General features: G+C 44.0%; 2 protein-coding genes across 2 annotated transcripts in view; one reads left to right on the forward strand and one right to left on the reverse strand.

Annotated features, from left to right (window-relative positions):
- sbspon (somatomedin B and thrombospondin type 1 domain containing) overlaps positions 1 to 25,636 on the reverse strand; it is a 297,594-nt gene that overhangs the window by 150,392 nt on the left and 121,566 nt on the right. The gene's annotated exons all lie outside the window — the stretch shown is intronic.
- The window catches only part of kcnb2b (potassium voltage-gated channel subfamily B member 2b), a gene marked incomplete at both ends in the record, with an annotated part of 122,945 nt that continues 98,954 nt past the window's right edge, over positions 1,646 to 25,636 (forward strand). The window contains one exon of the mRNA XM_080417118.1: positions 1,646 to 2,230. Coding sequence (XP_080273244.1) covers positions 1,646 to 2,230 — 585 coding nt within the window. The remainder of the gene's footprint in view (positions 2,231 to 25,636) is intronic.

Here is a 25,636-nt window from a genome sequence, read left to right on the forward strand (position 1 = left end):
TTTCCCGAACGCAGGCATCACAGCTTTGATGGAGGCAACACTCTTTCCGAGAGTCTTCTGTGGAGATGAGATCCCACTGTTCTTCTGATCGTTTGTAGAGGAGATTTTTTTCTTCCCCCTGGGTCTTTTCCAACAAAATGTGGTACAGTCACACACAGCCTCTTTTTCAGCGCAGCCACCGCGGAGTGTGAGGAACCGTGGCCGCTTGACTAGAGGGGATCCCGGGCTGCTTTTTTCTTTCCTTCCCCCCCCGAGAGGATCAAGAGGAGTTTGCATGCAAAAGGTGGTTTGTTTCGGCAAGGTAAAGACCTTGATCATGTTCCGTACGTTTGTTCATATTGGACACTACTTTTCACTGTGTCGAAAAAAACAATCATTTCAGTCGCTGATGTGTAGCGTGTGAATTGTGTGCAGTTCATATGGAATGTGTTTGCCTGAGAATTGTTTAACGATGATATGATATGGAGAAAAATCTGCTGCAATGTGTAAGATGTCTGTCTGAAATATCCAAAACCATAGGCTAAGGCTACATAAGTTTTGATGGAAAATTCCCTTTATAATGGATTTGATAATATTAGTCTTCCCTGCTATAGTCTAAAACATGTACTGTACTTTCATATTTTGCCATCTGGCTGGTGAAATGGGCATCTGTGGCAAGCCTATTAAAATAATCAGGTGCCAAATCCCTAATTGATAACTGTTGCATTCGTTCAGCAACATTAACAGTAGCCTATGTCACTTTTCTGCAGGATAACCCTTAATTAAAAATGGTTGCATGCCTCAGTGACTCACATATGGCTAATTTACATTGATGATTACAAGCATATAGAATGTATAATATAACATTTAAGTTGTGTAACCTATTCAGCTGCTGTTGAGTGTTTGGATTTATGTTTAATGGAGCTTCCATCCATGGAAATCCTAGAATTGAGTGTCACATTAGTGATTAACTGTGGCAGGGAGATCACTCACACAGAGATCACTCACACATTACAGCTAAACACTCTCTGTTCGAATAAGGGGATGAATGTCAATTCTATAAAATATTGAATTCCGTTCTTTCTTTAAAATATTTAATTCCATTCTTTAAGTCCGATTTTGACTGCTTGGTTACCTAGAAAGTAGTGCTTAAACAGGACTTCATTGCCTTAATACAGTCATAACATTTATGGACTAGAATACCAGGCAAAGCATCCATATATTGATTGCAAAAGAAAAACATCGATTCTTTCTCTGTCGTCTTCAAAATCTAATGAAAGGAAATCAATCTCATGTAGCAGCTCTGCTGTATCTGGGTCTTATATCTCTTTCAAACTTAGCGTCCCTATTTTGGACATTCATAATTAAAAACAAACAGTACAGAGCTGTTGGCTTGTAGATCTGCAATTTTTACGCAACAGTATTTTACAACAAAGTATAAAATAGGAAGTGGTTATCGTGAAATATCAGGGCATGTCATGTTACTGCTGCTCCCTGAATACAGTGGAGAGTTTCTAGACGTATATGCTCTTAACCTTACAAATCCTCTCTCCTCTGTTTTCAGCCATGGAGGGACTTGTCTAAGGAGGATCTAACATTTCTTTAGCCTTTTTTTTCTATTTTATTTCATCCTCTTCCTGGATTGCGTCCAGTCCTCTCTGATACCATGGCTGAGAAGCTTGAACCGTCTGGGCTCAAGGCCACTGAGATCGGGACCACTCCATCCGTGCCCCCCGATTCCATCGACATCATCCGCACCAAAGCCCGCTCCAGGAGAGTCCGCATCAACGTGGGAGGTCTGAACCACGAGGTGCTGTGGCGGACCTTGGACCGGCTTCCGCGGACCCGGTTGGGCAAGCTGCGGGACTGCAACACCCACGAGTCCCTGATGGAGGTGTGCGACGACTACAGCCTGAACGAGAACGAGTACTTCTTCGACAGACACCCGGGAGCCTTCACCTCCATCCTGAACTTCTACCGCACCGGCAAATTGCACATGATGGAGGAAATGTGCGCCCTGTCCTTTGGCCAGGAGTTGGACTACTGGGGTGTCGACGAGATCTACCTGGAGTCCTGCTGCCAGGCACGGTACCACCAGAAGAAGGAGCAAATGAACGAGGAGCTGAGGAGGGAGGCGGAGACCCTGAGGGACAGAGAGGGTGAGATAGAGTTCGACAATACGTGCTGCCCCGACAAGAGGAAGAAGCTGTGGGATCTCCTGGAGAAGCCCGGCTCTTCAGTGGCTGCCAAGGTAAGGAACTGAGTCAGGAGGTGCTATCACACCGCCTCCCGCAACTCACACTTCCTGTTGGGGATTTCACATGCAGGACGACACAGTGTCTTGTGTTTCCGGCTCGTCTCACTGGCATGTGTGATGATGTAATATTGCCCATACTTCCACGCAGGCTAAACTCCTGTCATTCGTGTATATCAGCCTGGATATTGGATCAGATTTGTAATACATTCACTTCAGGTTTTTTTTTCCCACGCAGCGTTTCTGTTTTTCATCCTTCTCTCTGGCAACAGTAGTCAGCGGGTGAATCAGGTACAGAGAGAGAGCTGCAGTCTCTGGGGGATTGCTTTATCTGAGCTGTTAGTGGGGTAAAAAGATGGAAGGCGAGGAGCTGGGGTTTAAGCAGTCAGGTGTGATGTGTATCTCAACAACAGGCTGGCCAACACACATTATCTGTGTTAGGGAAGATTAGTTTAGAGCAGGGGTCTTCAACAGGCGGTCCCCCTCTAGGGGGTCCTCAGAGTTATCTCTGTTGGCTGCCAAATCTTTGTGATATGATTGTTGTTTTTGTTTTTTTTACATAAACCACTTGAACCCTAGCATCCCTTTCTTGAAGAGAACTTAAGCCAAAAATATCAGATCTACAAGCTCACAACACCTCGTGCTGCGAGGCGTTGTGAGCTTGTAGATCGGCTATTTTTGGCAAAGAGGTATATAGGTGTAGAGGGGAAAAAAGGAGCAGACAGAGTAAACAAACACAATTTTATACAATATAGAGAGGGGGTCCCTACTTCATCTCTCTCTCTCAGCTATAGGGGGTCCTCGGCCTGAAAAACGTTGAAGACCCCTGCTTTAGAGTCTAAACGTTAGACTCTGATGAATGAGCAAGCATATCTTTATGTGCACCAGTTTTGATCATGTTTGTTTCTTTATACACGATGTACAGCTGGAACACGTCAAGCCGGGCCAAGTCACCCGCTGGCATATGACAGGACGCATTATCTGAGAGGGAGTTGTATATGACAGGACACATTATCCGAGAGACAGAGAGAGGGAGAGAGAGAGAGTGGTATGGTGCTCTTGTGTGTTGAGGTCTTTGTACACTGAGTCCCTATTTATCGCACAGGAAAAAAACGGAAGACACATTTTTAAACAAACATGTGCATCTCTTGCTGTCCGTGTGCCTGTGATGGTGCCAAGGCTTCTTCTTCCTTGCCCGGTTGCATAAACACTGGACCATCAGGGATAAATATAGATGTTGAAACACAACCGAAAGAGAATGGATACGAGTCACGTATCGGTCACTACACCCCCACAAACCTCAAGTGTCATTCACATCACGCTCAGGCTTGTTACCTGAGAGCAGACATCTTATAGAGCTGGGGGCAGACGGCGTAACAATGTAAAGAAGACCATCCATAGTAGTAATGTAAAACCTAATACAAACCCCCCCCCCCGCCCCCTTGTTCCCTCTCCTCTCTGACTCAGTCCGCCATTAGACGGGTCAACCCCAATGAAATCCAATCGCTGGTAATTTATGGTGAGAGTCTCCAGCATCCTCCTCCTCCCATCACTGGGGCAGCGCATGCATGGCAGGGCAGGGCAGGGCCCTATTCTATATGTCTGCTGAATCACAAACATGTCCCTGACTGAGTCAGAGGCGCTGGAATGGAATATAACCTGGAGGGGACACATCAGGGACACATGAACGTGCGCGAAGCGGTTTTTTTTCGGGTGGGTTTGTTAATTTTTGGGGGGGTTAATTCGGTTATTTCGGTTAATTCGGTTCAAAAAGTGTACTCCATGAAGTGAAGATGTCAGAGGTAATTTTGTCTTTCTATTTAAGGGAAAATCAAGGTTGCTCTAATGAAAATTAGAAGAACTCCATTTCCATGACACATATCATTTAAACAAAAATAAGCACTTTATTTAGGAATAAGGAAGGTAGAAAGAAGGCGGTGGTGGGACCCACCCAGCCTGGGTCCCCCCACCTCGCGCTCGCGGTGGTCGCGAGGTGTGGGGGACTGGACTGATTTTCAAAAAATAAAATCATTAAAAAAAAAAAAATGGCTGGACTGAATAGTGGGGGACACAGTGTCCTTTAATTAAACAGGCGCCGGCGCCACTGCCCTGAGTGAGGTGTGAGACAGAAGTGTCTAAAAAAGCCTAAAAGCATCCTACCGGTGCCCTGCCCGGACTCGGAGTGCATTATTGTGAGCCCTTGTCCCCGAAAACCATGGTCGCCTGCCTTTTTTGTACGGACGTTTCCCCCCCACACAGCCCCAGACAGGTCACGAATCATGCAAGATTCAATTTCAGCCTCTGCTGCCCGGTGCTGAATTTATGGCACAGGGATTTGGGGAATGAAACCCGGAAAAAACAAAATGTATGGTAATGACACCGCACACTCCATGCATCAGGTTCAGAGCTTATTATAGAACTACTGAGCATGGTCTGTCACTAAGCCTCTGTGCTGTACTTCCTGCCGGTGTGTGTTTATAATATCCTGATGGTGTTCTTCATGCATGGGCGATACTCCCTAAATGAGCTTGTGATTCACGATACGGTTTAGTAATTTCATTCGGTCATTCATACAGGGACGCTGTATATCAAGCGAATCAGACGGGGCTGAGGCTGCCAATATCTAGTTTTAATCCATTAAGACCGGGAACGCGTCCGTGTCATTTTAAGATTGCTTTGGCTATTCAAAAATAGCAGACATACAAGCTCATAGCGCGGCACCGAGTGCCGCACTATGAGCTTGTAGATCTGCTATTTTTGAAAAATCTTGAAATTGTGTGCAAATATTTGAATATATATATTTTTAAAGGGAACATTTGTAAACTCAAATATTTGCTTCATGGGGGTCCCTGGAACAACATATTTTGAGATGGGGGGGGGGTCCACGGCCAAATACATATAATTTTGGGGGTCCTTGACATGAAAAAGTTTGAGCACCACTGATATAGCAACATACGTTTTTAAAAAAACTGTTAGGATTTAGAAGACATTTGTAGAATCCCCAGAAGCAAAGATTTGAGTTACAAATGTTTGCTTTAAATATATATATATAATCAAAGATTTGCACAGACTTTTCACGACTTTCACCAAAAATAGCAGAACTACAGTACAAGCTCGTAGCACGACACTCGGTGCCGCACTATGAGCTTGTAGATCTGCTATATTTCAATAGCCAAAGAAATCTAAAAACGACAGATTATTTCCCCGGTCTAAATGCGTTAAGGTAAACTGTGACAGCAGTAGAGGCAATTTGATACATTGTGTGATATTCAAAGTGATTTACATTCTCCAATTCCGTGTCTCTTCCCCTCCAGAGGTGTCTCTCAATATTGCTGACCTGTTCACTACCGGGCGGGGGAAGCCGTTGTGTAACCTCGATAGGGAAATCCCATTCTAAATCAAATGACATTGACATTCTGCTGAGTGCTGTGCTCTGGCACAAAATTTAAAATGGGTCTCTATGCCTCCCAATGCCAAGTGAGCCCTCTCTGATCATACTAAGGTTATCCACAGCTGAAAACACTACTGGGAAATAGACTTTCCAATCTGTCAGACTGAGAAGGCAGCTCCCTGAGGTCAGGGAAGCCTTTGTTTTTGGAGGGGAGGGTGGGGGCATGGCACGGAGAAACCCCTTGACCGGGGGAATGCTATTACCAAGCCTGATGCATAACTGTGCACTTTTATACGAGGCAACTTGAGACCTTTTGTTGAAAGCAATCACAGACACTCATCTCAGCGGTGTGTGTGATTCATGCTCTCTCTCACTCCATCTCTCCCCTTATCTCTTCTCTGCCCTACACCCTGACACTGCGTTTTCGATTTGTCTTGGAGCCTTGTGCTGGTTTATGACACCCGCGACAGCTCCCTACCCTTAAAAAGGTTAAGTATGAAGCGACTGACCTTTCCACCAGGGTCAATGAATCTACGATTACACTCATCAACCATGAACAGGGGCGAGAGCTACAGCTCTTAAAGGCTAAATCCACACTGACTCACACACACTGCTGCTGCACAGCTCTCTGATGGTTGAAACTTCTGACCAAGATCACACACACTCACTGACGTCACGGCAGGTGTTTTCCGTCGGCTGTCGGTGGCAAAATGCCTGCTTTGAGGGGGTCAAAAGTTGGAAATCAACACGATTTGGGCCAAGAATGGCAGCACAAACTGATTGGAGAGATACAGTATTAACCCTTTCAATCCGGGAACGCATCTGTGTCACTTTAGATTTCTTTGGCTATTCAAAAATAGCAGATATACAAGCTCATTGCGCGGCACAGAGTGCCACACTTTGAGCTTGTAGATCTGCTATTATTGAAAGATATTTGTGATAATGTGTGCAAATCTTTGAATATATATATATATACATTTCTAACTCTCATCCTTGCCTCCGGGGTCCCTGGAACAAAATATTTTGAGATGGGGGGGGGGGGGACAAATGCATATCATTTTGGGTGGTCCTTGACATGAAAAAAGTTTGAGAACCACTGAGATTATAGCAAAACAAAAAAACAGATTTAGAAGACATGTAGAATCCCCAGAAGCAAAGATTTGAAAAAAAAAGATATATTCAGCTATATCTTTTTTGGCAAAGAGGTATATAGGTGTAGAGGGGAAAAACAGAGCAGACAGAGTAAAAAAAACACAATTTTATACAATATAGAGAGGGGGTCCCTACTTCATCTCTCTCTCTCTCAGCTATAGGGGGTCCTCGGCCTGAAAAACGTTGAAGACTCCTGCTTTAGAGTTTAAACGTTAGACTCTGATGAATGAGCAAGCATATCTTTATGTGGAGGAGGCTAAACTGTGTTACTTTGGGGGTGGGATTGCACAAATTTTCATGATTTTTCAATAAATAGCAGATCTACAAGCTCATAGCGTGGCACAGAGTGCCGCGCTATGAGCTTGTACAGTAGATCTGCTATTTTTGAATAGCCAAAGTATAAAAATAATGGTTATAGCTAAAATCCATTCAATCCCGGATTCAATGGGTTAAAGGCTAAATCCACACTGAATCACACACTGCTGTTGCACAGCTCTCTGATGGTTGAAGCTTCTGACCAAGATCACACACACTCGCTGATGTCATGGCAGGTGTTTTCCGTCAGCTGTCAGTGGCAAAATACCGGCTTTGAAACCACTGACTGAGGGGGGTCAAAAGTTGGAGATCAACACGATTTGGTGCCAGGAATAGCAGCAAAAACTGATTGGAGAGAAGCTAACAGAAAAATACAGAGAGACGAGCTGAGGGAAAAAAAGACAGGCAGCGAACGGGAAGAGCAGGAAGTGACAGAGAAAAGCCTGCAGTAAGTAGGATGGAAGAGACAGAGTCATCCAAGTGATGCCCCAAGATGTTTAGCTGGAGCTTTGCAAACCTTTCCAATGAATAATGAATCTAATGGTCAAAACAGAGAAGATTCCAGCATATGCAATGACTGTACCTTGTTCAGCATGCAGTGGGGGGGGACTGTTACTACATGCACTTTATAAAGTGTGTGTGTGTGTGTGTGTGTGTGTGTGTGTGTGTGTGTGTGTGTGTGTGTGTGTGTGTGTGTGTGTGTGTGTGTGTGTGTGTGTGCTAGCTGTGGTGAGCTTTCAGGATGACGTTCATGTCGTGTGAGAAGTTCCTTTTGTGCCTTAACAAAGTGGTTGAGACGTGTGGTAAAACCTCTCAGAGCAATCTCTATGTGAAAGGGCTAGATTCCTGAAGCCTCAGCCATAACTGTCATAAATCTCTCAGCAGATATACTTAGTTTGATTTCCTCCTAGCATCAAGCTGCTATAGGAACCCATTTTGGAAGTGGAGAAGGAAGATTTTAGGCTTATTTGACACGAGTTGATTACAGTACATCCTCTTGGAATTAATTTGACATGATGTTAAAAATTGCTGTTGCATGAAACTAGGAGTCAAAGGTTAGCTTTTTATTTTATTTTTAAGGTGTATTTGTGAACAGCAGGGGATGGGAAGCCACTCAGGGAAATTAAAATGTGCTCCACTGTGGGGGGAATCTCATCTCTCTGCTGTCTTAGCTTAACCACTGCACAAAAATGATGTAATGTGCTACCATATTATATCAGATTATCGAGTCAACCTTTTGAGAGAGAGAGAGAGACAAAAAAAAACAATCAAAGATGGACTTTTGCATTGTTTGCTTACGCTACATATCAATCAATTATATGGCATCTACTCTGAGACTGGTCCAAAGCACAAGGCATGCTCAATCAACTCACAATAAAAGGTATATCTTGTAATGATCCTGATGGGTGCTCTGTTTTTGGCTGAATGCTGAAGAAGGCCGTCTTGGCCAGAATGCGTCCACTCTATGGGACTGCTGCAATAAATTACATTAAGGTAATTGCATGTGCTGGCCATACTTTATTTTGCACCAACCCTGAGATTGCAAGGCTGCCTGTTGTTATAGCTGTGCACAATATTTAACACTAGGTCATACCAAGTCATTTCTCATGGGCTAGATTGTTTTGTAGTGTAAGATTCACCCAGTTGACTCTCGGTGAGTTTTTATGTCAGGATTTATTGAGAACCTGTGAGTGAGGTTAATACCATGCATGTGTATTAAAACCTGCTTCCCTAACCGGAACCTGAAGTGTAATTTGTCTGATGGGAAATGAGATGTCAATTCGGTGTATATGTTTACCGTGTTTAGACATGCATGGATGTGAAAGTATCCCTATAAATATCATGGCCTCACCACCTGCCACCCAACTACAAATTTACGGAGAGTTTCAGCGTGAACCCACATGAGTTAAGAACATGTACCTTCCAGCACCATAAATGACTGATATTACTTTAACATGGGTGCTTGCATTGCCCAAAGTGTTCAGGTTTAATATACAGTAAGTTTTCTGGTCTGCAACAGCAATATACTTTTGCGTTGATTTGTGATCATGAATATCCTTGATATAATGACAGAAAAATGTACACACAAATATGAATAAAAGGATTGCCTGAATGTCCAGAGTTACAATACGCTCGGAAGCCTTGAGTCCCTTGCACATTGAGTCCATTTTAGTTGCACTGACGACAAATATTTTAAACAAGCACACACATCTCTATGACCTCTTGCACACCTACGCCGAAATTGCCCTCCTACGTACGAGTGGCAGCGATGGTGTCATTTTTTTCCTATCGAACCCAGTTCGATTTCTGCGTCTTTTCAGAGGCGATAAAAACGGATTGTCCAATAAACAAAAAATCACATCGGACTCTAGCTGTGTGCCGACCTTAAGTTCGGACAGGCCTCTGCATTTAGGTACTTTTCGATTTAGAACTCCATTCAATCCATTTGGGCTGCCCTCGAAAATAATGGCAGAGGATTTATAGCATTTTAAAGAGATCAATGTTTCTACTTTCCAGACATTTCAAGTGGGGTTTTCTCTCTCTAACCCACCCCACCCCACCCCACCCCACCCCACTGCACATGAGCTATGTCCACTCTCTGCTTTGCTCTTAATGTGGATGTGCACCATTACTCTCTCCTTTATCTAATAAGCTAGTCAGAGTGGGGAATGCTAAGCAAGGCCTGGGCACAGCCTGGTGCTATTTTGTCCGCCCACGCTTGGAGCCCTCAGAAGCAGACACTGTTGATGATGATAGAATCTGTGGAGGCTGTAGCTTTGTAACTGCACTGAAACAAAACCCCTCAAACTAATGTCCATACTGTAACACTCTTCATACAGTGCAGCTGCATGGGAAATTGCTCTGTGCAAATGTGAACAATAGGCATCAAGTTGCATGAATGGCGCTCTTTCTGATTGGTTAACGTTCTCGCATGGAAATCACGTTTATGAGTCATTATTAATGACATGGCATATTGATGAGTAATTATACAGATGAAAACGTGACGTGAGCAGATTATGCCACTGCACTGTTAGTACAGTACAGTGGTTTCATCATCACTGCTGCCTGTTGTTTTGGAACACTGCGGGCAAGCTTTCACTCTCCCACCCTCTCCCTGTGTATGGCTCTCACAGCAGTGAGGGATGTGTTTGTGGACCAGTGTGTATATTGCTGTATTTTACGAGGGTGGGAGACTGGAAGAAAGGAGGGAGAGGAGTAGTATACTGTATTCACAGAGAGAGGGAGGCCTTTAAACTAAATCTATACTTTGTTGCGTGACTGTCACTCACCGAAAATAACTGATATTCCGACTGAAGAAATGCGATGTGTTGTATGCTGAGCCCTTGATGTGAGTTGGTGTCTATACCTTCCCGTGGGTCAAAAACAAGCAGGGTTCACCATTATCGCGAAGTTTCAATGCCATCCTTTCATCTCATGAATTATTGTCAGTAAATCGAAAGACATTGGTGTTTATTTGTAAGAAATGCTTGAGGCTTGTTTCGCCAAAAAAGTAAGAAAAAGTAAGCAAAGAAACTCGTAAAAAGTTAAGACTGCATTGTGGCCCTGGATATTATCAAGCCCCCTTTTGAAATCTGATGTTACTCTGTGTGTTTCTTTCTATTACTATAATTCGCCAACTTTAATCATCCTTTTGAAGTCAATACTGTCAGAGGTTTCCAAACTGGGGGTCTCCAAATGATTTTGGGGGGTCCCCAGATGATTAGCTTAATGTGCAATGTTATGTTTTCTCACTCAACAGTAAACAAACCAACATACAGTGTATACTGTAAGCAGGTATCTACACATTTCTAAAGTGACAATTCAATGACTTTTAAGACCTTTTTAATACCTCTAAAATAAATAAACTAATAATAAGACCATTACTATGTCAAAATTAACAAACTATACAATAAAAAAAATCTAACTTTGGAAATAGACAATCTACGCATTGCGAGGCATTGTGAGCTTGTAGTTCGGATAGTTTCATAGTTAGGCTATTTTCACTTTATCTGTGGAACCGAGTCAAACTAAATGTAATGCCTCAACTCTGTGGAACCGAGTCAAACTAAATGTAATGCCTCAAACATGATTATTGTGGGGGGTGACGGCCTGAAAAGTTTGGGAGCCCTTGTTCTAAGGCAGTTTAATTTCTTTTTACAAGGCTCTTCCAGCTGCTCTAAATGGTAAATCCAACCTGTAGGAATCGTAACGGGTTCCTGTTGCCACTCTAAGTCACCTTGTTTGGCCTTTAGTGATCAGGTTGTATTACAACAGCCAAGCTTATCATTAAGTGGACCTACTCCCCTCTTGGAGTCTTCTCATTATGTAAGTCTTCCCCCGTGTCTAATCAGTGCAGCCAAGCATTTAGGCTCCCGACACCTAAATCCTATTTGCCCTCAGCCCCACGATCCATAATCGGATAAGAGAGAATTTGTAAGATTATAGGTAGCATAAGTTCCTCTGCATCAGTATAGTAGAGGAAACAGTAATGTATCTCAGGTCTGCAGCAAAAGTTTATCAAAAATTAAGTATCAATTTAATAGATTTATTTTGTAATTATTTCTCGGCTTGAGTGTTACAAATAATGCTCAAAGGTATACACACTAGTACACTAAAATACTGTAGCATACTGGACAGTGAAGGGCTGCAGCAGTTAATCGGTTTGACCATTTTTTCCTATCAATTATTCACCCCATGATGATTTCAATTCATGGAGAATTTTTGTTTGTGTTGCATTCCTTCATCATGGTGAATGAAGAATCCAAATACGAAGAGAATACTTGGGTGAACTGAATAAAATAGGGGTCCATGAATAACAACAGAAAAAAGACATCAAAAATCAGTTTATAATCTCCACAATAACTCTCAAAGTAAGATGTGTCTTGTATCAGGGCCGGGATGTATTGAGGTGAAGTATTCCTTCAATAAAAGCTGGCATTGATATTTACACAAACATCAATTACTCAGATGCTGCGCTAGACAGCAGAACAGATCTGTATAACAGCTGTAACTCACTGCAATATTATATCACACAACACTTTTCACTAGCTACTGGCAGCTTGTCTCTGTGCCCGTTCTACTAAAAACCCACTTAACTCACTCTTGATATGGATGGTCCGATATGGTCAACACTCATGCTAGTAGCATTAACGACTAAAGTATAACTACTGCTCCCCCAACCGATAATCCTGTTGGGTTGCTACTGTATTAAAAGCAGAAATGAACTAGTCTCAAGAGAGCTGCACATGTCCCAACAAAATAGAAAGTTACATATCTGCAAATTGCAATATTTCAGCTGACATGCTACAGGCTATTGCATACAATGATGAAGGTTCCTAGGGATTAATCTTTAGAATTTGACTTTGTTCTGTTATGTTATTCACCATGGGGCACATTTATGAAAACAGATTTAAATGAGTTTAAATTCTGCTGATTAATATTTTTTCTTTAACTTTTGGCATGTTATGTTTTATTTTCATATAGGTCAGTGTAGAGAGACGAAACCCAGGGCAGAGGCAGAGAGAGAGAGAGAGGAGAGAGACAGAAAATACAGGGATCAGATTCAATCCCCTGGTCCTCACACTCACTGAGAGCATAGTCTGTTCCATAACTGGCTGAGCCTCAAGGCTCAGCCGGCCTGCTGATAATCTTGATGAGACCCTGTATTTTTGTAAATGGCAAGACTGGATGATCAAGAGGGAATTAAACATTTTTATGAAAATTGCAGTATGGATTGACTGGAGTGAGCATGCAGTATGGATTGACTGGAGTGAGTATGCAGTATGACTGGAGTGAGATTATCCCCAGGGTTTATGAGCCTGAATAGATCCCATTTCGGTGTTGGAACAGAGATATCCTACGGTTACAATTAAAATTAGGAAGTTGTTAGGACATTGCAGACCATTAGTGAGCGAACCTATCTAGAGTTCAACCCCAAGGGGTTTGAACAAGCATTAGAAGTGAAACAAGGGACGTTGTTGAAGACAAAATTACCGAGGGCTATTGATTGATTGATTGATTGGTTAATTGGTTTGTTTTTATGGACTATGAGACAACACACATTCTTTTTCAAAGGATAACGTATTAAAGTGAAAACACTTATTTCCAACATGCTGCTGACAATTGAACTACCCCAGCATTGAAATCACACTCTCTTAAATATTTAATGATTTCAGAAATACCCATAGATCAATGTGTGCAGTAATTACAAAAGTTGACGGAACAGTACACCCCCACCTCTTCTCTCTGCTGTGCTCTGCACAAACAACCCCTCGCTGCCTCCATCAATTTCTGTGATTTCCAAGGGGAAGTTGCATGCGGAGGAAGTTCAGTCTGCAGTTGAATAACGCTGATTCCCCATAAGGGGCTCTTGGCTTGTCTTGGGGCTCGCTGTGCTTTGACACTGCACATATTGACTCATGAATCACGACAAGGCAAGTAAGACTCCCAGCGCGCAAGTAATGCAGATTTGGTTACTCTCCCAGTTTAACCAACGGAGACATGCATAAATGAGATTGAGAGCATTAAGCACAGCTATTCGGCAGAAACTAGGGGACTATCTAGCCCGGCCTGTTGTCCAGCATAGCCAGTGCACGCCAGACTAATGGTTGGTCTGCTGGTGCTCGCTCGAGGCCTATTTCTGCTTTCTGTCTTATTAGTAGTTGCACACACTGTGCCCTAGTGCTTGTTCAGCTTCAAACAAGACTGGCAGGTGTAAATTGGGTACGTTTTGTGCATCGTTGAAGCCAAACAAACCTGCGCTGAGGCCTCACAGTTGCTGTGGATGAGCAGCCGCTCTGCCCAGCACCGCGGCTTGAACAACACACACACACACACACACACACACACACACACACACACACACACACACACACACACACACACACACACACACACACACATTTCAGTAGGCTCACTAGACTCGCAGTCAGTCTACAGATATTGGGTGCTGAAACTCTGTACTTGCCCACACATACAGGCACATGTAGGGTAATGGAGACTTCCATATTCACTGTAAGACAAAAACAAACAAACGTTGCACCCCTTGTGTGTGCATGCACACGTTTTTATCTGACAGAAAGGGTGTCATTTGAGGTCAGAAGGAATGCTCATCCTCTAGCATTTGCATTTAACCTAAAGTTCTTTTATGCATTTATTCTCCGCCTCAGAAGGTTTTTGCTGATTAATCCGATTTTAGATCAGCGTTACAATGGCCGTTGATTAGGAGCAGGGGTGCAATGCTCACTGGATGGCCTTGCACGCCGTGCCGGAACACACACGCAGGCACACGCATCGTTTTAAAACTACTTTAAATTCGCACCTCAACAAAGTTTTCAAAGGCTCCCGACTCACACCTAGCAAATTAACATAGGAATAAGCCTAGATGCATATCAATTGTCCATTGTGTGACTTGCAGTGTAGGTTTTAAGCGACGTGCGCGTCACGTCATTGAAATAGAGTGCAAGAACATACCAAATGAGCATTGCATGCCTGATTAGGAGTGCACCTAAATCCACACGCCCATCCATCCATGTCTGCAAGTGACATATCATATGACACAGATTGAGACGTTCTGTTCACTGCGTCACTTTTTTTACGCAGTGAGTCAATTTTTGTTTTCTGAAATGATGCCTCTGTCTGAAAGCCTTAAGGTACTACTAAACCAGTTTACCTAGAGTGCCACAGTGCTGTCATTCCCCTATCCCCAAGCTGACACTCTCTCACAGCATCCTTGTCCACACCCCTCACTGTTTACATTCTTCCTTTCATCTCTATATCCCTTCCTTTTCTGTCTTCATTTCCATCATCATCGTCATCATTTATTTAACTCACGACCATGTTCACATGGTATGGAGTACAGATTCATAAATAGACAGTATACAATACATAACAATATTAATACAGACGTAGCAAAAGGCATGGCATGCATTATTTGAACAGAGGAAGAACGTTTTTCATAAAAGCACCCAATTTACACATTGAGATATATGAGTTATATAATACTTTGGCAGGTATTTTTGTCTAAAATTCACAATGCTAGTATTCTTGCACTCAAACAGAACGTGGAACTCCTCTCCAACTCTGTTGTCATTACATAAATTGCATAGCCATACATCCATCCGGCTGAAGTGTGACTGCACTGTCACGTCAGTATGTCATCGTTATATTGGCACCCATTGCAGCGTGGCTATTTTTTACTCCCGCTCAAATCATGTTCGTGATTCAGCACCACCGCCCGATTGAAGTGTTCCCAGACCCTCACATGTCTTGTCCTTTTGCATCTGCACCAAAGCCTGATTTATACTTAGTTGCATGTCGGTTGTGCATTGAAAAAAAGCCAATTTAAAAAGCTCACAATGCGTCTACAGTGGCTATTTTTGGTGTGCGACACGGCACACAACCAATTATAAATCAGGCATAAGTCTTCGCTGGAGGACACCAGAGGTGTACACTACATTTCTCTGTTTACATGCCCATAAGAATGACAGTTAATTGTCCTGTAAGTACAGGATATTATCCTGGAAGAAAAGAAAAAAGTGTTTTTGAGCACCTCGCAGAAGCAAGGGATATTCTTAGCATACAATGTCCTGGCCAAGCTGTTCCAGACCCCTCTGAAGAGCGTTTGACGGAGGAACGGAACAGAAACGGGGAAAACACAGAAAAAAACTGTAATCAACCTCCTTACTCGTTTCCTCTGAAATACTGTGTTTGCATAGTTTCCATGGCGATCGTGACACTAGGTGACATATAGTCACCCATAGTGCAATTCATCTCCATACAGGCTGTGTGAGAGGCAGAGCAGCTGGCACCTCAGCCCCCACAATCAAACCCTAATGCAAATCAAAAGGAAGCACACTTTGTTTTACATCATCACAGCGATTCCTTCTCCAAGGTCTCCCTCCCTATGCAGGATGAAAAGTGGACCAGGGTTATCGTACTGTATGCTGAGCAACTACACAGGATTTTCCCTCTGGGCACATGCTTATTTTTTTTTCTTTATTTATATTTTCTTTATAGGCTGTTTTGTGATGATATGGCTTTGGCACTTGAGCATCAGTGTCATTCCTGGCGAGCAAAATCAGTGTTGCATGACCGTGATATGCACAGTGATATATCTTAGTCAGTTGAGAGATGTACAGCAGCTGTACTTTTTTTCCATTCATATGATCCTCTGATATGATAAAACAACATTCAAATCAGAATATGTAGGTTTTCATAAGCTTCTGTCAGGAAGGAAGTGAGAAAGGGGCAGGTGAAAAAGGGTGTCCCCCCCCCCCCCCCCCCCCACACACACACACACACACACACACACACACACACACACACACACACACACACACACACACACAGTGACTTGCTCCCATGTAGAATTTACTGTACAACAACCATCACACCTTGAGACTGAAGGAAGCAAGGAACTCTCCAGATTCTTCAAGATTCAAGAATAATGCCATCTCACCTTCTCAGCCCCTCGCCCCTGTCCCCCCCCGTCCCCCCCCCCAGGCCCGTCAGCGTCTCTCCAGATCATCTGCAGAGCAGGGACCTGGTTCTGGGGCTTCTGGAGGAGAAAGAAGATTAATTAACAGCAGCCACGTTATGAAAGGGCCTCCAGGGAAATTTAGGAGAAAAGACACAGATAGTACAGAGGGACTGGGAGGCAGAGGCGTCTCGTTAGCCATAACCTCAGATAGATGCTGGGTGGCAGAGGATAAGAGCAGAAGTCTACCACACGTGACGTCACATGCACTCCTATACTCATTCACCTCCCCTTTTTGCTTGCTCTTCTATTTTAGCCTCTCTTGCCCTCAGTGGGACCTCCTCCCCTTTTCTTTTTCACACGCCCTATTTCTCTTGTTCATCCTGCCTTCTCTTCTCCATCTCTCATCTCTCATCATCGCTGTGGGGCGTCATTGCGAGCCATGCTGTGCCAGCTGTTTGCCATCCCGCCACATCCCAGGAAACAACCAGAGATATCTTGGTCTCATGCTCCTTTGCTCCGTGAATGCATGTGGCTCGCTGCCTCGCTCTGCTGATTGGATGAGAGCTGGATGAGCACAGCAAAAATTCTCAGTGCTAATTCCACTCTTGAGACTGTAAAAAATAACCTATAAGGATGAATTTAACACTGAGTTTTTTTTTGCTGCTTGTTACCAAAGCAGTCCCTCATCTTCCTTTTCGCTCCTCTCACCCATTTTCTTCCTCTGCCATTATCTACCCTCCCCCACCCTCAATGTGCCCACTCACTGGCCCTGGAGGGGGGGGGTAGTGCTTAGAGAGACCTTTCTGTTGCCAATAGGTCACGGTTTTGATTTCCAAACAGCGACTGAGTGTAAATCGCAGGCCATGTATCCTTTTAACCTTTTGTTATTCACCCTAGTTATGATCAGCAGCCAAATGGCCTAAACAATATTATGAACCTTATTCCGAGGATACAACGCTATGTCGGAAGACATCCTTTATCGACTGATTTCGGCTTTGAAAGGGCACAATCCGGATAAGATAAGCCTTTATGTATCCCCTTGGGCTAATTCTGGTATCGTAGCAGACACAGCAGTGCTGTTGAGGTGAAAATAGAAAGATTTTAAATGGTGCAGGTCTCTATTTAATTCAATTAAAACATTTGTTTTTCTTTGGGGGGAGGGGGGGGGGTTCATTATTAGCCTCTCACCTCACATCCTCGCCTCCCTCTCATCTTCCTGTGCTTTTCATTCCAGCTGCGTCATTTATGAACCTGTTGAACAGCACATTTGCATCCTGCTCTGCATCATTTGAATAATTAATCTACGGTGCACAGTAGGATACACGGTAAAACTATTAATTTAAGTCTTCAAACTAAGTATTAAAGGAGCACTTCATCCTCACTAATGCTCATAAGCTATAACATGGCAAAATTTCCATCTACTCATTCTGCATCTCATTGATGGGCTATGGACAGTTCAGAAACCTCCCTACTAATGACATCATCAATGGGGATTCAAAGAAAATGGAAACTAAAGCCTTTCTCTCCCTTGAAAGTTAGCATTCTGAAAAAGAAACCATGTTCTTGCATTAATAGAAGAAGAAGAAAAAAAGTTTGAAATGACCAAACCTTCCTACCGATAATGTCACTGGTAGGCACGTTTTTGAACTTTCTACAGCCCTCCTCTGAGACACAGAGTGAGTACAGAAATGGTGGCATCTTATAATAAGCATCCGTGAGGAGCAACTATATGAACATAAGGTTGAAAATGGTGAAGAGCTCCAGTACATTTTGAATTTTAACATTTTGAATTTGGCTGTGTAGCCAATAGGGGCATCACTTCAACAGTCTGTCCATACATTTATCTTGATTGTTTTTATTGTGATAAAAGATCAAATCTTGTATCCTCCCATCCCTGTATCCTTAAGCTTATATCCTCCCAAAATATCAAATCTTATATCCTCCCATCCCTGTATCCTTAATCTTATATCCTCCCAAAAGATCAAATCTTATATCCTCCCATCCCTGTATCCTTAATCTTATATCCTCCCAAAAGATCAAATCTTATATCCTCCCATCCCTGTATCCTTAATATTATATCCTCCCAAAAGATCAAATCTTATATCCTCCCATCCCTAGATTGGACATTAGGGCTCACTTCAGGGGCGGCAGGGGCTCAGGGGTAGAGTGGCCGGGTAGAGTGAACCGGAAACCGCAAGGTTCCTAGTTCGATCCCGGGCTGGGGGCCTCCCCCAGAGTTAGTGTCGAAGTGTCCTTGAGCAAGACGCTGAACCCCTAATTGCTCCCGATGAGCAGGTTGGTGCCTTGCATGCTTTCCTCCGCCATGTGTGTGTGAATGAGTGAATGTAATGCACAATCTATGTAAAGCGCTTTGGATAAAAGTGCTATATAAATGCACCATTTACCACTTCCACTGTGTGCTATAGTGAACACATTAACGTGACCTTTTAATTGAGTGTGGTGGTTTTCGTTTTTTTTTGGAAATGCTAACACTGGCTCTAGTAAAGCCCATGTACTGATCCACTTTCCCGTTGCACATTCTGCTAGGTCTTTGTAGAAGTGTTGTCATTCACATCGGTACATTGATGAGGTGTTATGAGCTGCAGAGGAATCCATGTAATCCATGGCTGTAAGATCAGAGGACATTTTGGTCGGCTGACTCTTAGCCATAAGGCATAGTAGTGGTGGCCATTTTGTGGTGCCACAGCTAGAAAGCCCATTCGTTTTTCCCATTGAGATTTCCAAATTATTTTAAACCTGGAACCAAGCCATCCAGGCTCCTGGTGAATCATGACCATAAAACATTTGATTCCGTGTCCAAAAAATATTAGAAAACTGCAAAAGAAGGGAATATATTAAATATAGTATATAATTAAATACTGAAATATTTTTGGACACTGAATCAAATGTTTTATGGTCGATGAACCCACCGTTCTCCTCTGGATTGACGACTGTGTTGACCACACATGACTGTGTTGACCACACAGAACTACGTGTTGACCACACAGGGCTGTGTGTTGACCACACAGGGCTATGTGTGTTGACCACACAGGGCTATGTGTGTTGACCACACAGGGCTATATGTGTTGACCACACAGGGCTATGTGTTGACGACACAGGGCTATGTGTTGACGACCCAGGACTATGTGTTGACGACCCAGGACTATGTGTGTTGACCACACAGGACTATGTGTTGACTACACAGGACTATGTGTGTTGACCACACAGGGCTATGTGTTGACCACACAGGACTATGTGTTGACAACCCAGGACTATGTGTTGACAGTAGCCTATAAACGCTGAAGGCCAGGCATCAGGCATGCTGTGCCTGCATGCGCCAGGAAAATAAGAAGGTCAAACACAGCTTTTTTTTTATGCTTCCTGGTACAGTATTATGCCGTTTCATCTCTGCATGCTGAGATAATGTCTGATGTTTCTAGGCTTACGTTACTTTCCAGGGTTTGCTGCTACCTTTGTAGTAACTCCTTTATTTCTTCACCTCTGTCTCACCTTTGCTTTTACTTTTTTCCTTTTTTGGGATTATTCTTTTCCCTTTTCTGAACTCTACACCCCCCTCACTCCTGTCCTTTGTGTTCCACACAGCAGTGAGTTTAATTCTGAGAGTGTAAAATTAATCTACAAGGCCCCCATTTTTACACTAATGTGGCTCCCTACAATCACTCCCTGCCATTCCCTAATCTCTCTGCTGTCTCCCTCCTCTGCAGCCACTCCCTCCCAGACAACCCTAATGAACATTTATAGGACTGCTCGCCCCTAATTTTTTTTACTTAATGTGCCATGTGTGCTGCCATAAGGTGCAACCCTGCCCACTGGCAATCCCAGCATCCTTCTCCACAGAGCCACGCATGTTTGGGCCATTGCCGTTGCTGGCTGTGGTCCTGCTAAAGATTTTTTTTAAAGTGTAGTTTGTCTCGCAATAAATCCCCCTTAAGTAGCATGACAGTACCTAAAGGCCAGCGAATGCTCTTAAGCCTTCGACCCCCTGTTCGGCGGTAATGAATAAGGTGTCTGAGAGTGAATAACAATACTAATGTTGATGGATGAGTGTTGATTCAGGGAAAGTAGCACTGGCCTTTGTCACATCTGCTGTGGTACAGTACTATTCTGGCCTATTTTGAGTGTTTTGCACTCTCTGATGCTCAAACGTGTCGCTCCTCACCCGAGGGGCTGAAATCGCACTAATGCTGCTTTTAAAACTGCATTAATGTCGCCATGAAAGTCATCTTTCGCCGCGGCTCGACATAACGCCAGATATTAAAAGCATGCTTAGCACATATTTAAAGGCTGATGTAAAAGAAATCTCACCTCTAAACATGTCAACATGGCGAGTTAATCCCTCACAGCCGTGACATCACTACACACTGAGCAGATGCAAACAACAAATATGTAATCACAGAGAGAATAAAAGCTGGAAATCTTCGTCTAGATTTACTCCTCCCCAGACATAGTGGAGCGCGGGTGGCGGAGATTAAGGGGGCCTCATTTAAACATACATGTATAGCTGCATTCTGAATGGGCAAAGGCTAATGCGGATTAGGCTATACGGCATTAAGGCACGAGTGAAGTGGTGATTCACCCCCCTCTGCTCCTTTGATTCATCCCTGCTGTTATTACTTCAATATGTATTTATTCCCTTTCTTCACATGTCACAGATGAAGCCTCCGGGCTTTAATCTCTGGTGAATTTAGCCTGGCCCGGACTATGTGGATTTATTTGAAGTCACAACGTGCGTGACCTTGTAAGATAAGATAAGATAAACCTTTATCGATCGCTGGAGGGAAATTCAGGCGCAACAGCAGTGAGAATGACACACAGGTGTGTGTGTGTGTGTGTGTGTGTGTGTGTGTGTGTGTGTGTGTGTGTGTGTGTGTGTGTGTGTGTGTGTGTGTGTGTGTGTGTGTGTGTGTGTGTGTGTGTGTGTGCAGATTCTCGGACATAAACACTCAGGAGGACATCACATAATTTGTAATAAATTAGTACATGCGATACATTTCTAATCTATTTGCAATCTTTCGTCTGTGCTCTCTGTCACAGACACTTCCAAATTATACATGACAACTAAAGAGTTCACATCTCATCACGTCGCATTTTAGTCTTAATCTTTCATGTTTAGTGAGGTTTTACTCCAATTAATATTTGAACATCACATTCTTTGAAATGTGCATCGCTTTGATTTTGACATCCCATTTTGTCTATCTGTTACAGTGTGTTTGACAAGAGCTTCCAGATGGAGTGTGTGTGTGTGCGTTGTTGAAGCGGCTCACGCTCTGGCAGTCGGGAGCAAGGAATGCTGTTTACAAGCTTTAATAAATATTCTTCTCAAAATGTTTTCCATTCTAACACGTTTTAGACGTACGCCATGCGATTCAAGCCAAGGCCGGTGTCATTCGTCTTGCTCTGAACATGAAAAGTCCCCCGTATCGCTCTTCTCTAACGCAGCAGAAGTTCAGGCCTGCTTGGACCAGCAGTGGAGAATGGATGTAAACCCTGTGCTGTCTGTCTGTCTGCCCGCCAGGCAACCCCCCCCTGCTGTCCTAATCCCCCCTCCGATGACACAACGGCGTCGGGGAAGACGGAAATAAACGTCTCCATTACTGTGTCGGCTGCGACGTCACGCCAGCCTGTCACCGCAGCAGTCATGCCCCCGTGACGATGATGAATCAATTGGCGCTGCCGGCGTATATCAGATTAGAGCTAAATGCAGCCCGACGGCGGGATCATTACGAACGGTTGTTTGCTCAGCCTGTCCAAGTGAAAGCCTCTGTAGGTTGGGGGGGGGGGGTGGCTGAGTGTGGCAGTGTGAATTATCAGGGTTTGCTTAATCTGGAGCAATTGGCTTCTTTCTTTCTATAGGGGGGAGGTGTGGTTGGAGGAGGAAGACAGAAAAACATGATTTCCTCCAGGGTATCAATGATCTTACTATATCTTACCTTTTAAAAAGCAGCATAGGATTTGTTTTTACATTTAACAAAGAGAATATTCTGTGTATCAGTGTTGATGTGCTTGAAAATGTGCCCACACACACACCACCCACGCACACACACGCGCATATTATTTGGCGAATGGAGGAGCACAGAAGCTTGCAGATAAGATAAGATAAGACCTTTTATTGATCCTGCTGGGGAAATTCAGGTGCCAAAGACAGTACAGCAGTTAAAAACAGATTACAGGGCAAGGGGAAAAAAAGTACAGTCATGGCAACACCATCAGTAAGGTGGCAAAAGGAAAAGAATTTTTTTTTTATAAATATGATATGCAACATACAATATACATGTACAACACTGCACCCTTAACGTAACATGGGTAAAGCCAGATACATGCTGTTTCGTACGACGGCGGTACGCGCTGGAAATAGCAGACCTACAAGCTCGACAAGACGTGTTGTGAGCTTGTAGGTCTGTTTTTGCCGTGCGATGGAGCATAAAGTAGCCATAAGGATTCTCTCACTGGGCCCTGTGGGACCCCAGTGGGGCATGCAGGACACCTGAGAAGCAATGCAGGGAGTCTGTTGATTCGATAACAAACATACAGTACACTCTACCACAGCCCACTAGTACATGCCGGTTACGTGTGTGTGTGAATGTGTGTGTGCGTGCGCCTGACTGTGCCTAGATTGCACACGCAGCACACCACAGCTATCCATGTAGAACATTACACACAGGCAGCATTGCATCACAATTGCTGTGCATCGCGCGTGGGGAGTCCATTAAAGACCCATAACTGAGACTGAAGAATCTTTCAATTCTTTATGTCTTTTGGATTAAACATGAGGAGTTGTCAGTGAATGAGATTTTGTTTTGCTGAGCTGTGATGTTCTTTATTAGCTTCAATGGCACAATAATGAAACACTCAAATCACATCATCGGCAGATATCTGCTCGGGCGCTATGACAAAGCAATCATTGACGTCTGGTGGCAACAGTGAGGGGCTTTTAAAAAATAGTAAAGGAGATGTACTTTGATATGAAATATTGATAGCGAGGACATCTGCTTGAATCACAACAAAGTGCTTGCAGACGGAAACGGGGGGGTTGGCTGCGTAATGGAAAGAAGGGGGAAAAAAACTCCAAGATGGAGCAAAGAGGAAAAATCTCACGAGGGGAAACGAGGAAAAGCTGTGTCAGAGAGAGTGAAGTGGGCGGGCGGGTCGAAGGAAGAGACTTGTAGGAGATAGAGGGATGAAAGTCTGATTGAGAGGCGGGGTCGAGGCAGGAAGCAGAGATGCGGCTGCCTTGGTTAGATGTTATGACACTGCGGTCAGCAGAGAGAGGTGGCTCCCATCCAGGGGACTCACTGCACTGAGAAGGGGCCCTTCACCTCTCCAAACGCTGACCCGCTGCTGCTTTGTGGAACCCATTGCAAAAGATTGAGTATGGGAAGAAATGCTACTGAGGTACAATCGATACCTCCTTAATGATTTCCCCCAACCCTATCCATTTGATGTTTTGTTAGATGCAAGAATTAAATCAATATCGCTGTCAAATGAAATAATGTCAAGTTTGGCAGCGGCTAGCTAGCAGGCACACTCCCTCCCTCTTGACCGCCGCGAGAGGAAACATAAGAGAGAGGTAAATGTTTTATGACCACGCGTGCTCAGCCGTTGCCTCGGAGCGTTGCCCAATTCCTCACAGCATATGTACTATACACACATTTCTATTGTAGTGCAAGAGGGGGCAGGTGCATTTGGTTGGCTAAAAATGGGTAGACATACAGTATTTATCATCTGAGCCCGACTCAGTCGTGCACTGGACCATACGGTGGTGTTTTATCTTCAGCGTAGATTCTACGCAAATCCTCAGCTCCTTTTGACTCCGTCTCTGTTTGGGGATTTGAGAGCTTTGGCCTTCTGTTCTTTTGACGCTGATGTTGTTCGATCGGAGATGTTTTAGAACATTTATGCCCGTATCGGCTGGATTTGACTGTGCATCAGGACAATACTCTTATCTACACAGCTAAATCCTTTGTAAATCTAACTCGGAGTGCATGACCAGGATTTTAATGGGTGCGTACGCAGTAGTTTCACATTCACTGATGTACCACAGGTGTGGCTGTTCCCAATAGACCACAAGGCTCTTTTTTTTAATGGATGCCCCCCCGGGACTGGGAGATTGAGCTCTCCACATGCTGGGGGTGGAGGGGGGGGGGGGCTGTAGGTGTTATCTGGACTGTGCGAATGTGCGATGTACCTGCTGCGTGCAATCCCCAGCTTTTTATTGATGTCATAAAGCAACAGAACATTAATCGTTCTAACCGCCCCTCCCCTCCGCCTTTTTTATTTCTCTCATTCGCTCCCTTTATCTCCCTCGATCCCGCTGCTTCTGTCTGTGCTCTGTCGTTCTCTTCTGTTCTTTCTTCCCCTGTACTTCCCCTGATGTGATCCTGTTTTCTCTTTTCTCGGCCACCCACGCACCCCAACCACCTGACCCCTCCACCCACTAACCCCCCCACCCCCACCCTCCAACTAAGAAAACTAACATGCACTTTGCCTCTCTGCTTTGGGGGGTGGGCAGCTACAAATGTAACCTCGCCCAATCCCGAATGTATGCTGCTACTTATGGGTAATTAATCATTCATGCTTCATCCGAGGGCCGTTTCTTTCAAGCAAAACCTGCTCACATTTGAAAGAGAGAGAGAGAGAGAGAGGGAGAGAGAAAAAAGAGCACTGTTCTTCATGTTTGTCTGGCTGCCTTCTGAATGCCCCAATGCCCCCTTCCTCGGTTAGCTGAGTGACCTGTGAATTAGCAGCCAGAGTGCAAGTCATCGCACACCTGTCTGACACCACTGTCAGACAATCACTGACAATTCAGGGATATTAGTGTGTGTGTGTGTGTGTGTGTGTGTGTGTGTGTGTGGGGGGGGGTGTCTAATCCAACATAAACACAGCCCCAGGGCTATTTTAAGGACAGTTTCCAGACTTTCCACTGTAACAAGTTAAAGTTAGCACAGCTAGGGAAGTGTGCAACTGTCACTATATCATCCTGATAACTTAATCCCGTCTTTGTGTAGTCATGCAGGTTTGGAAGCTCACACAACTCTCTAGTTGG

Source organism: Gymnoscopelus braueri (genome assembly GCF_963280865.1).
Source record: "Gymnoscopelus braueri genome assembly, chromosome: 21".
Lineage (NCBI taxonomy): Eukaryota > Metazoa > Chordata > Actinopteri > Myctophiformes > Myctophidae > Gymnoscopelus > Gymnoscopelus braueri.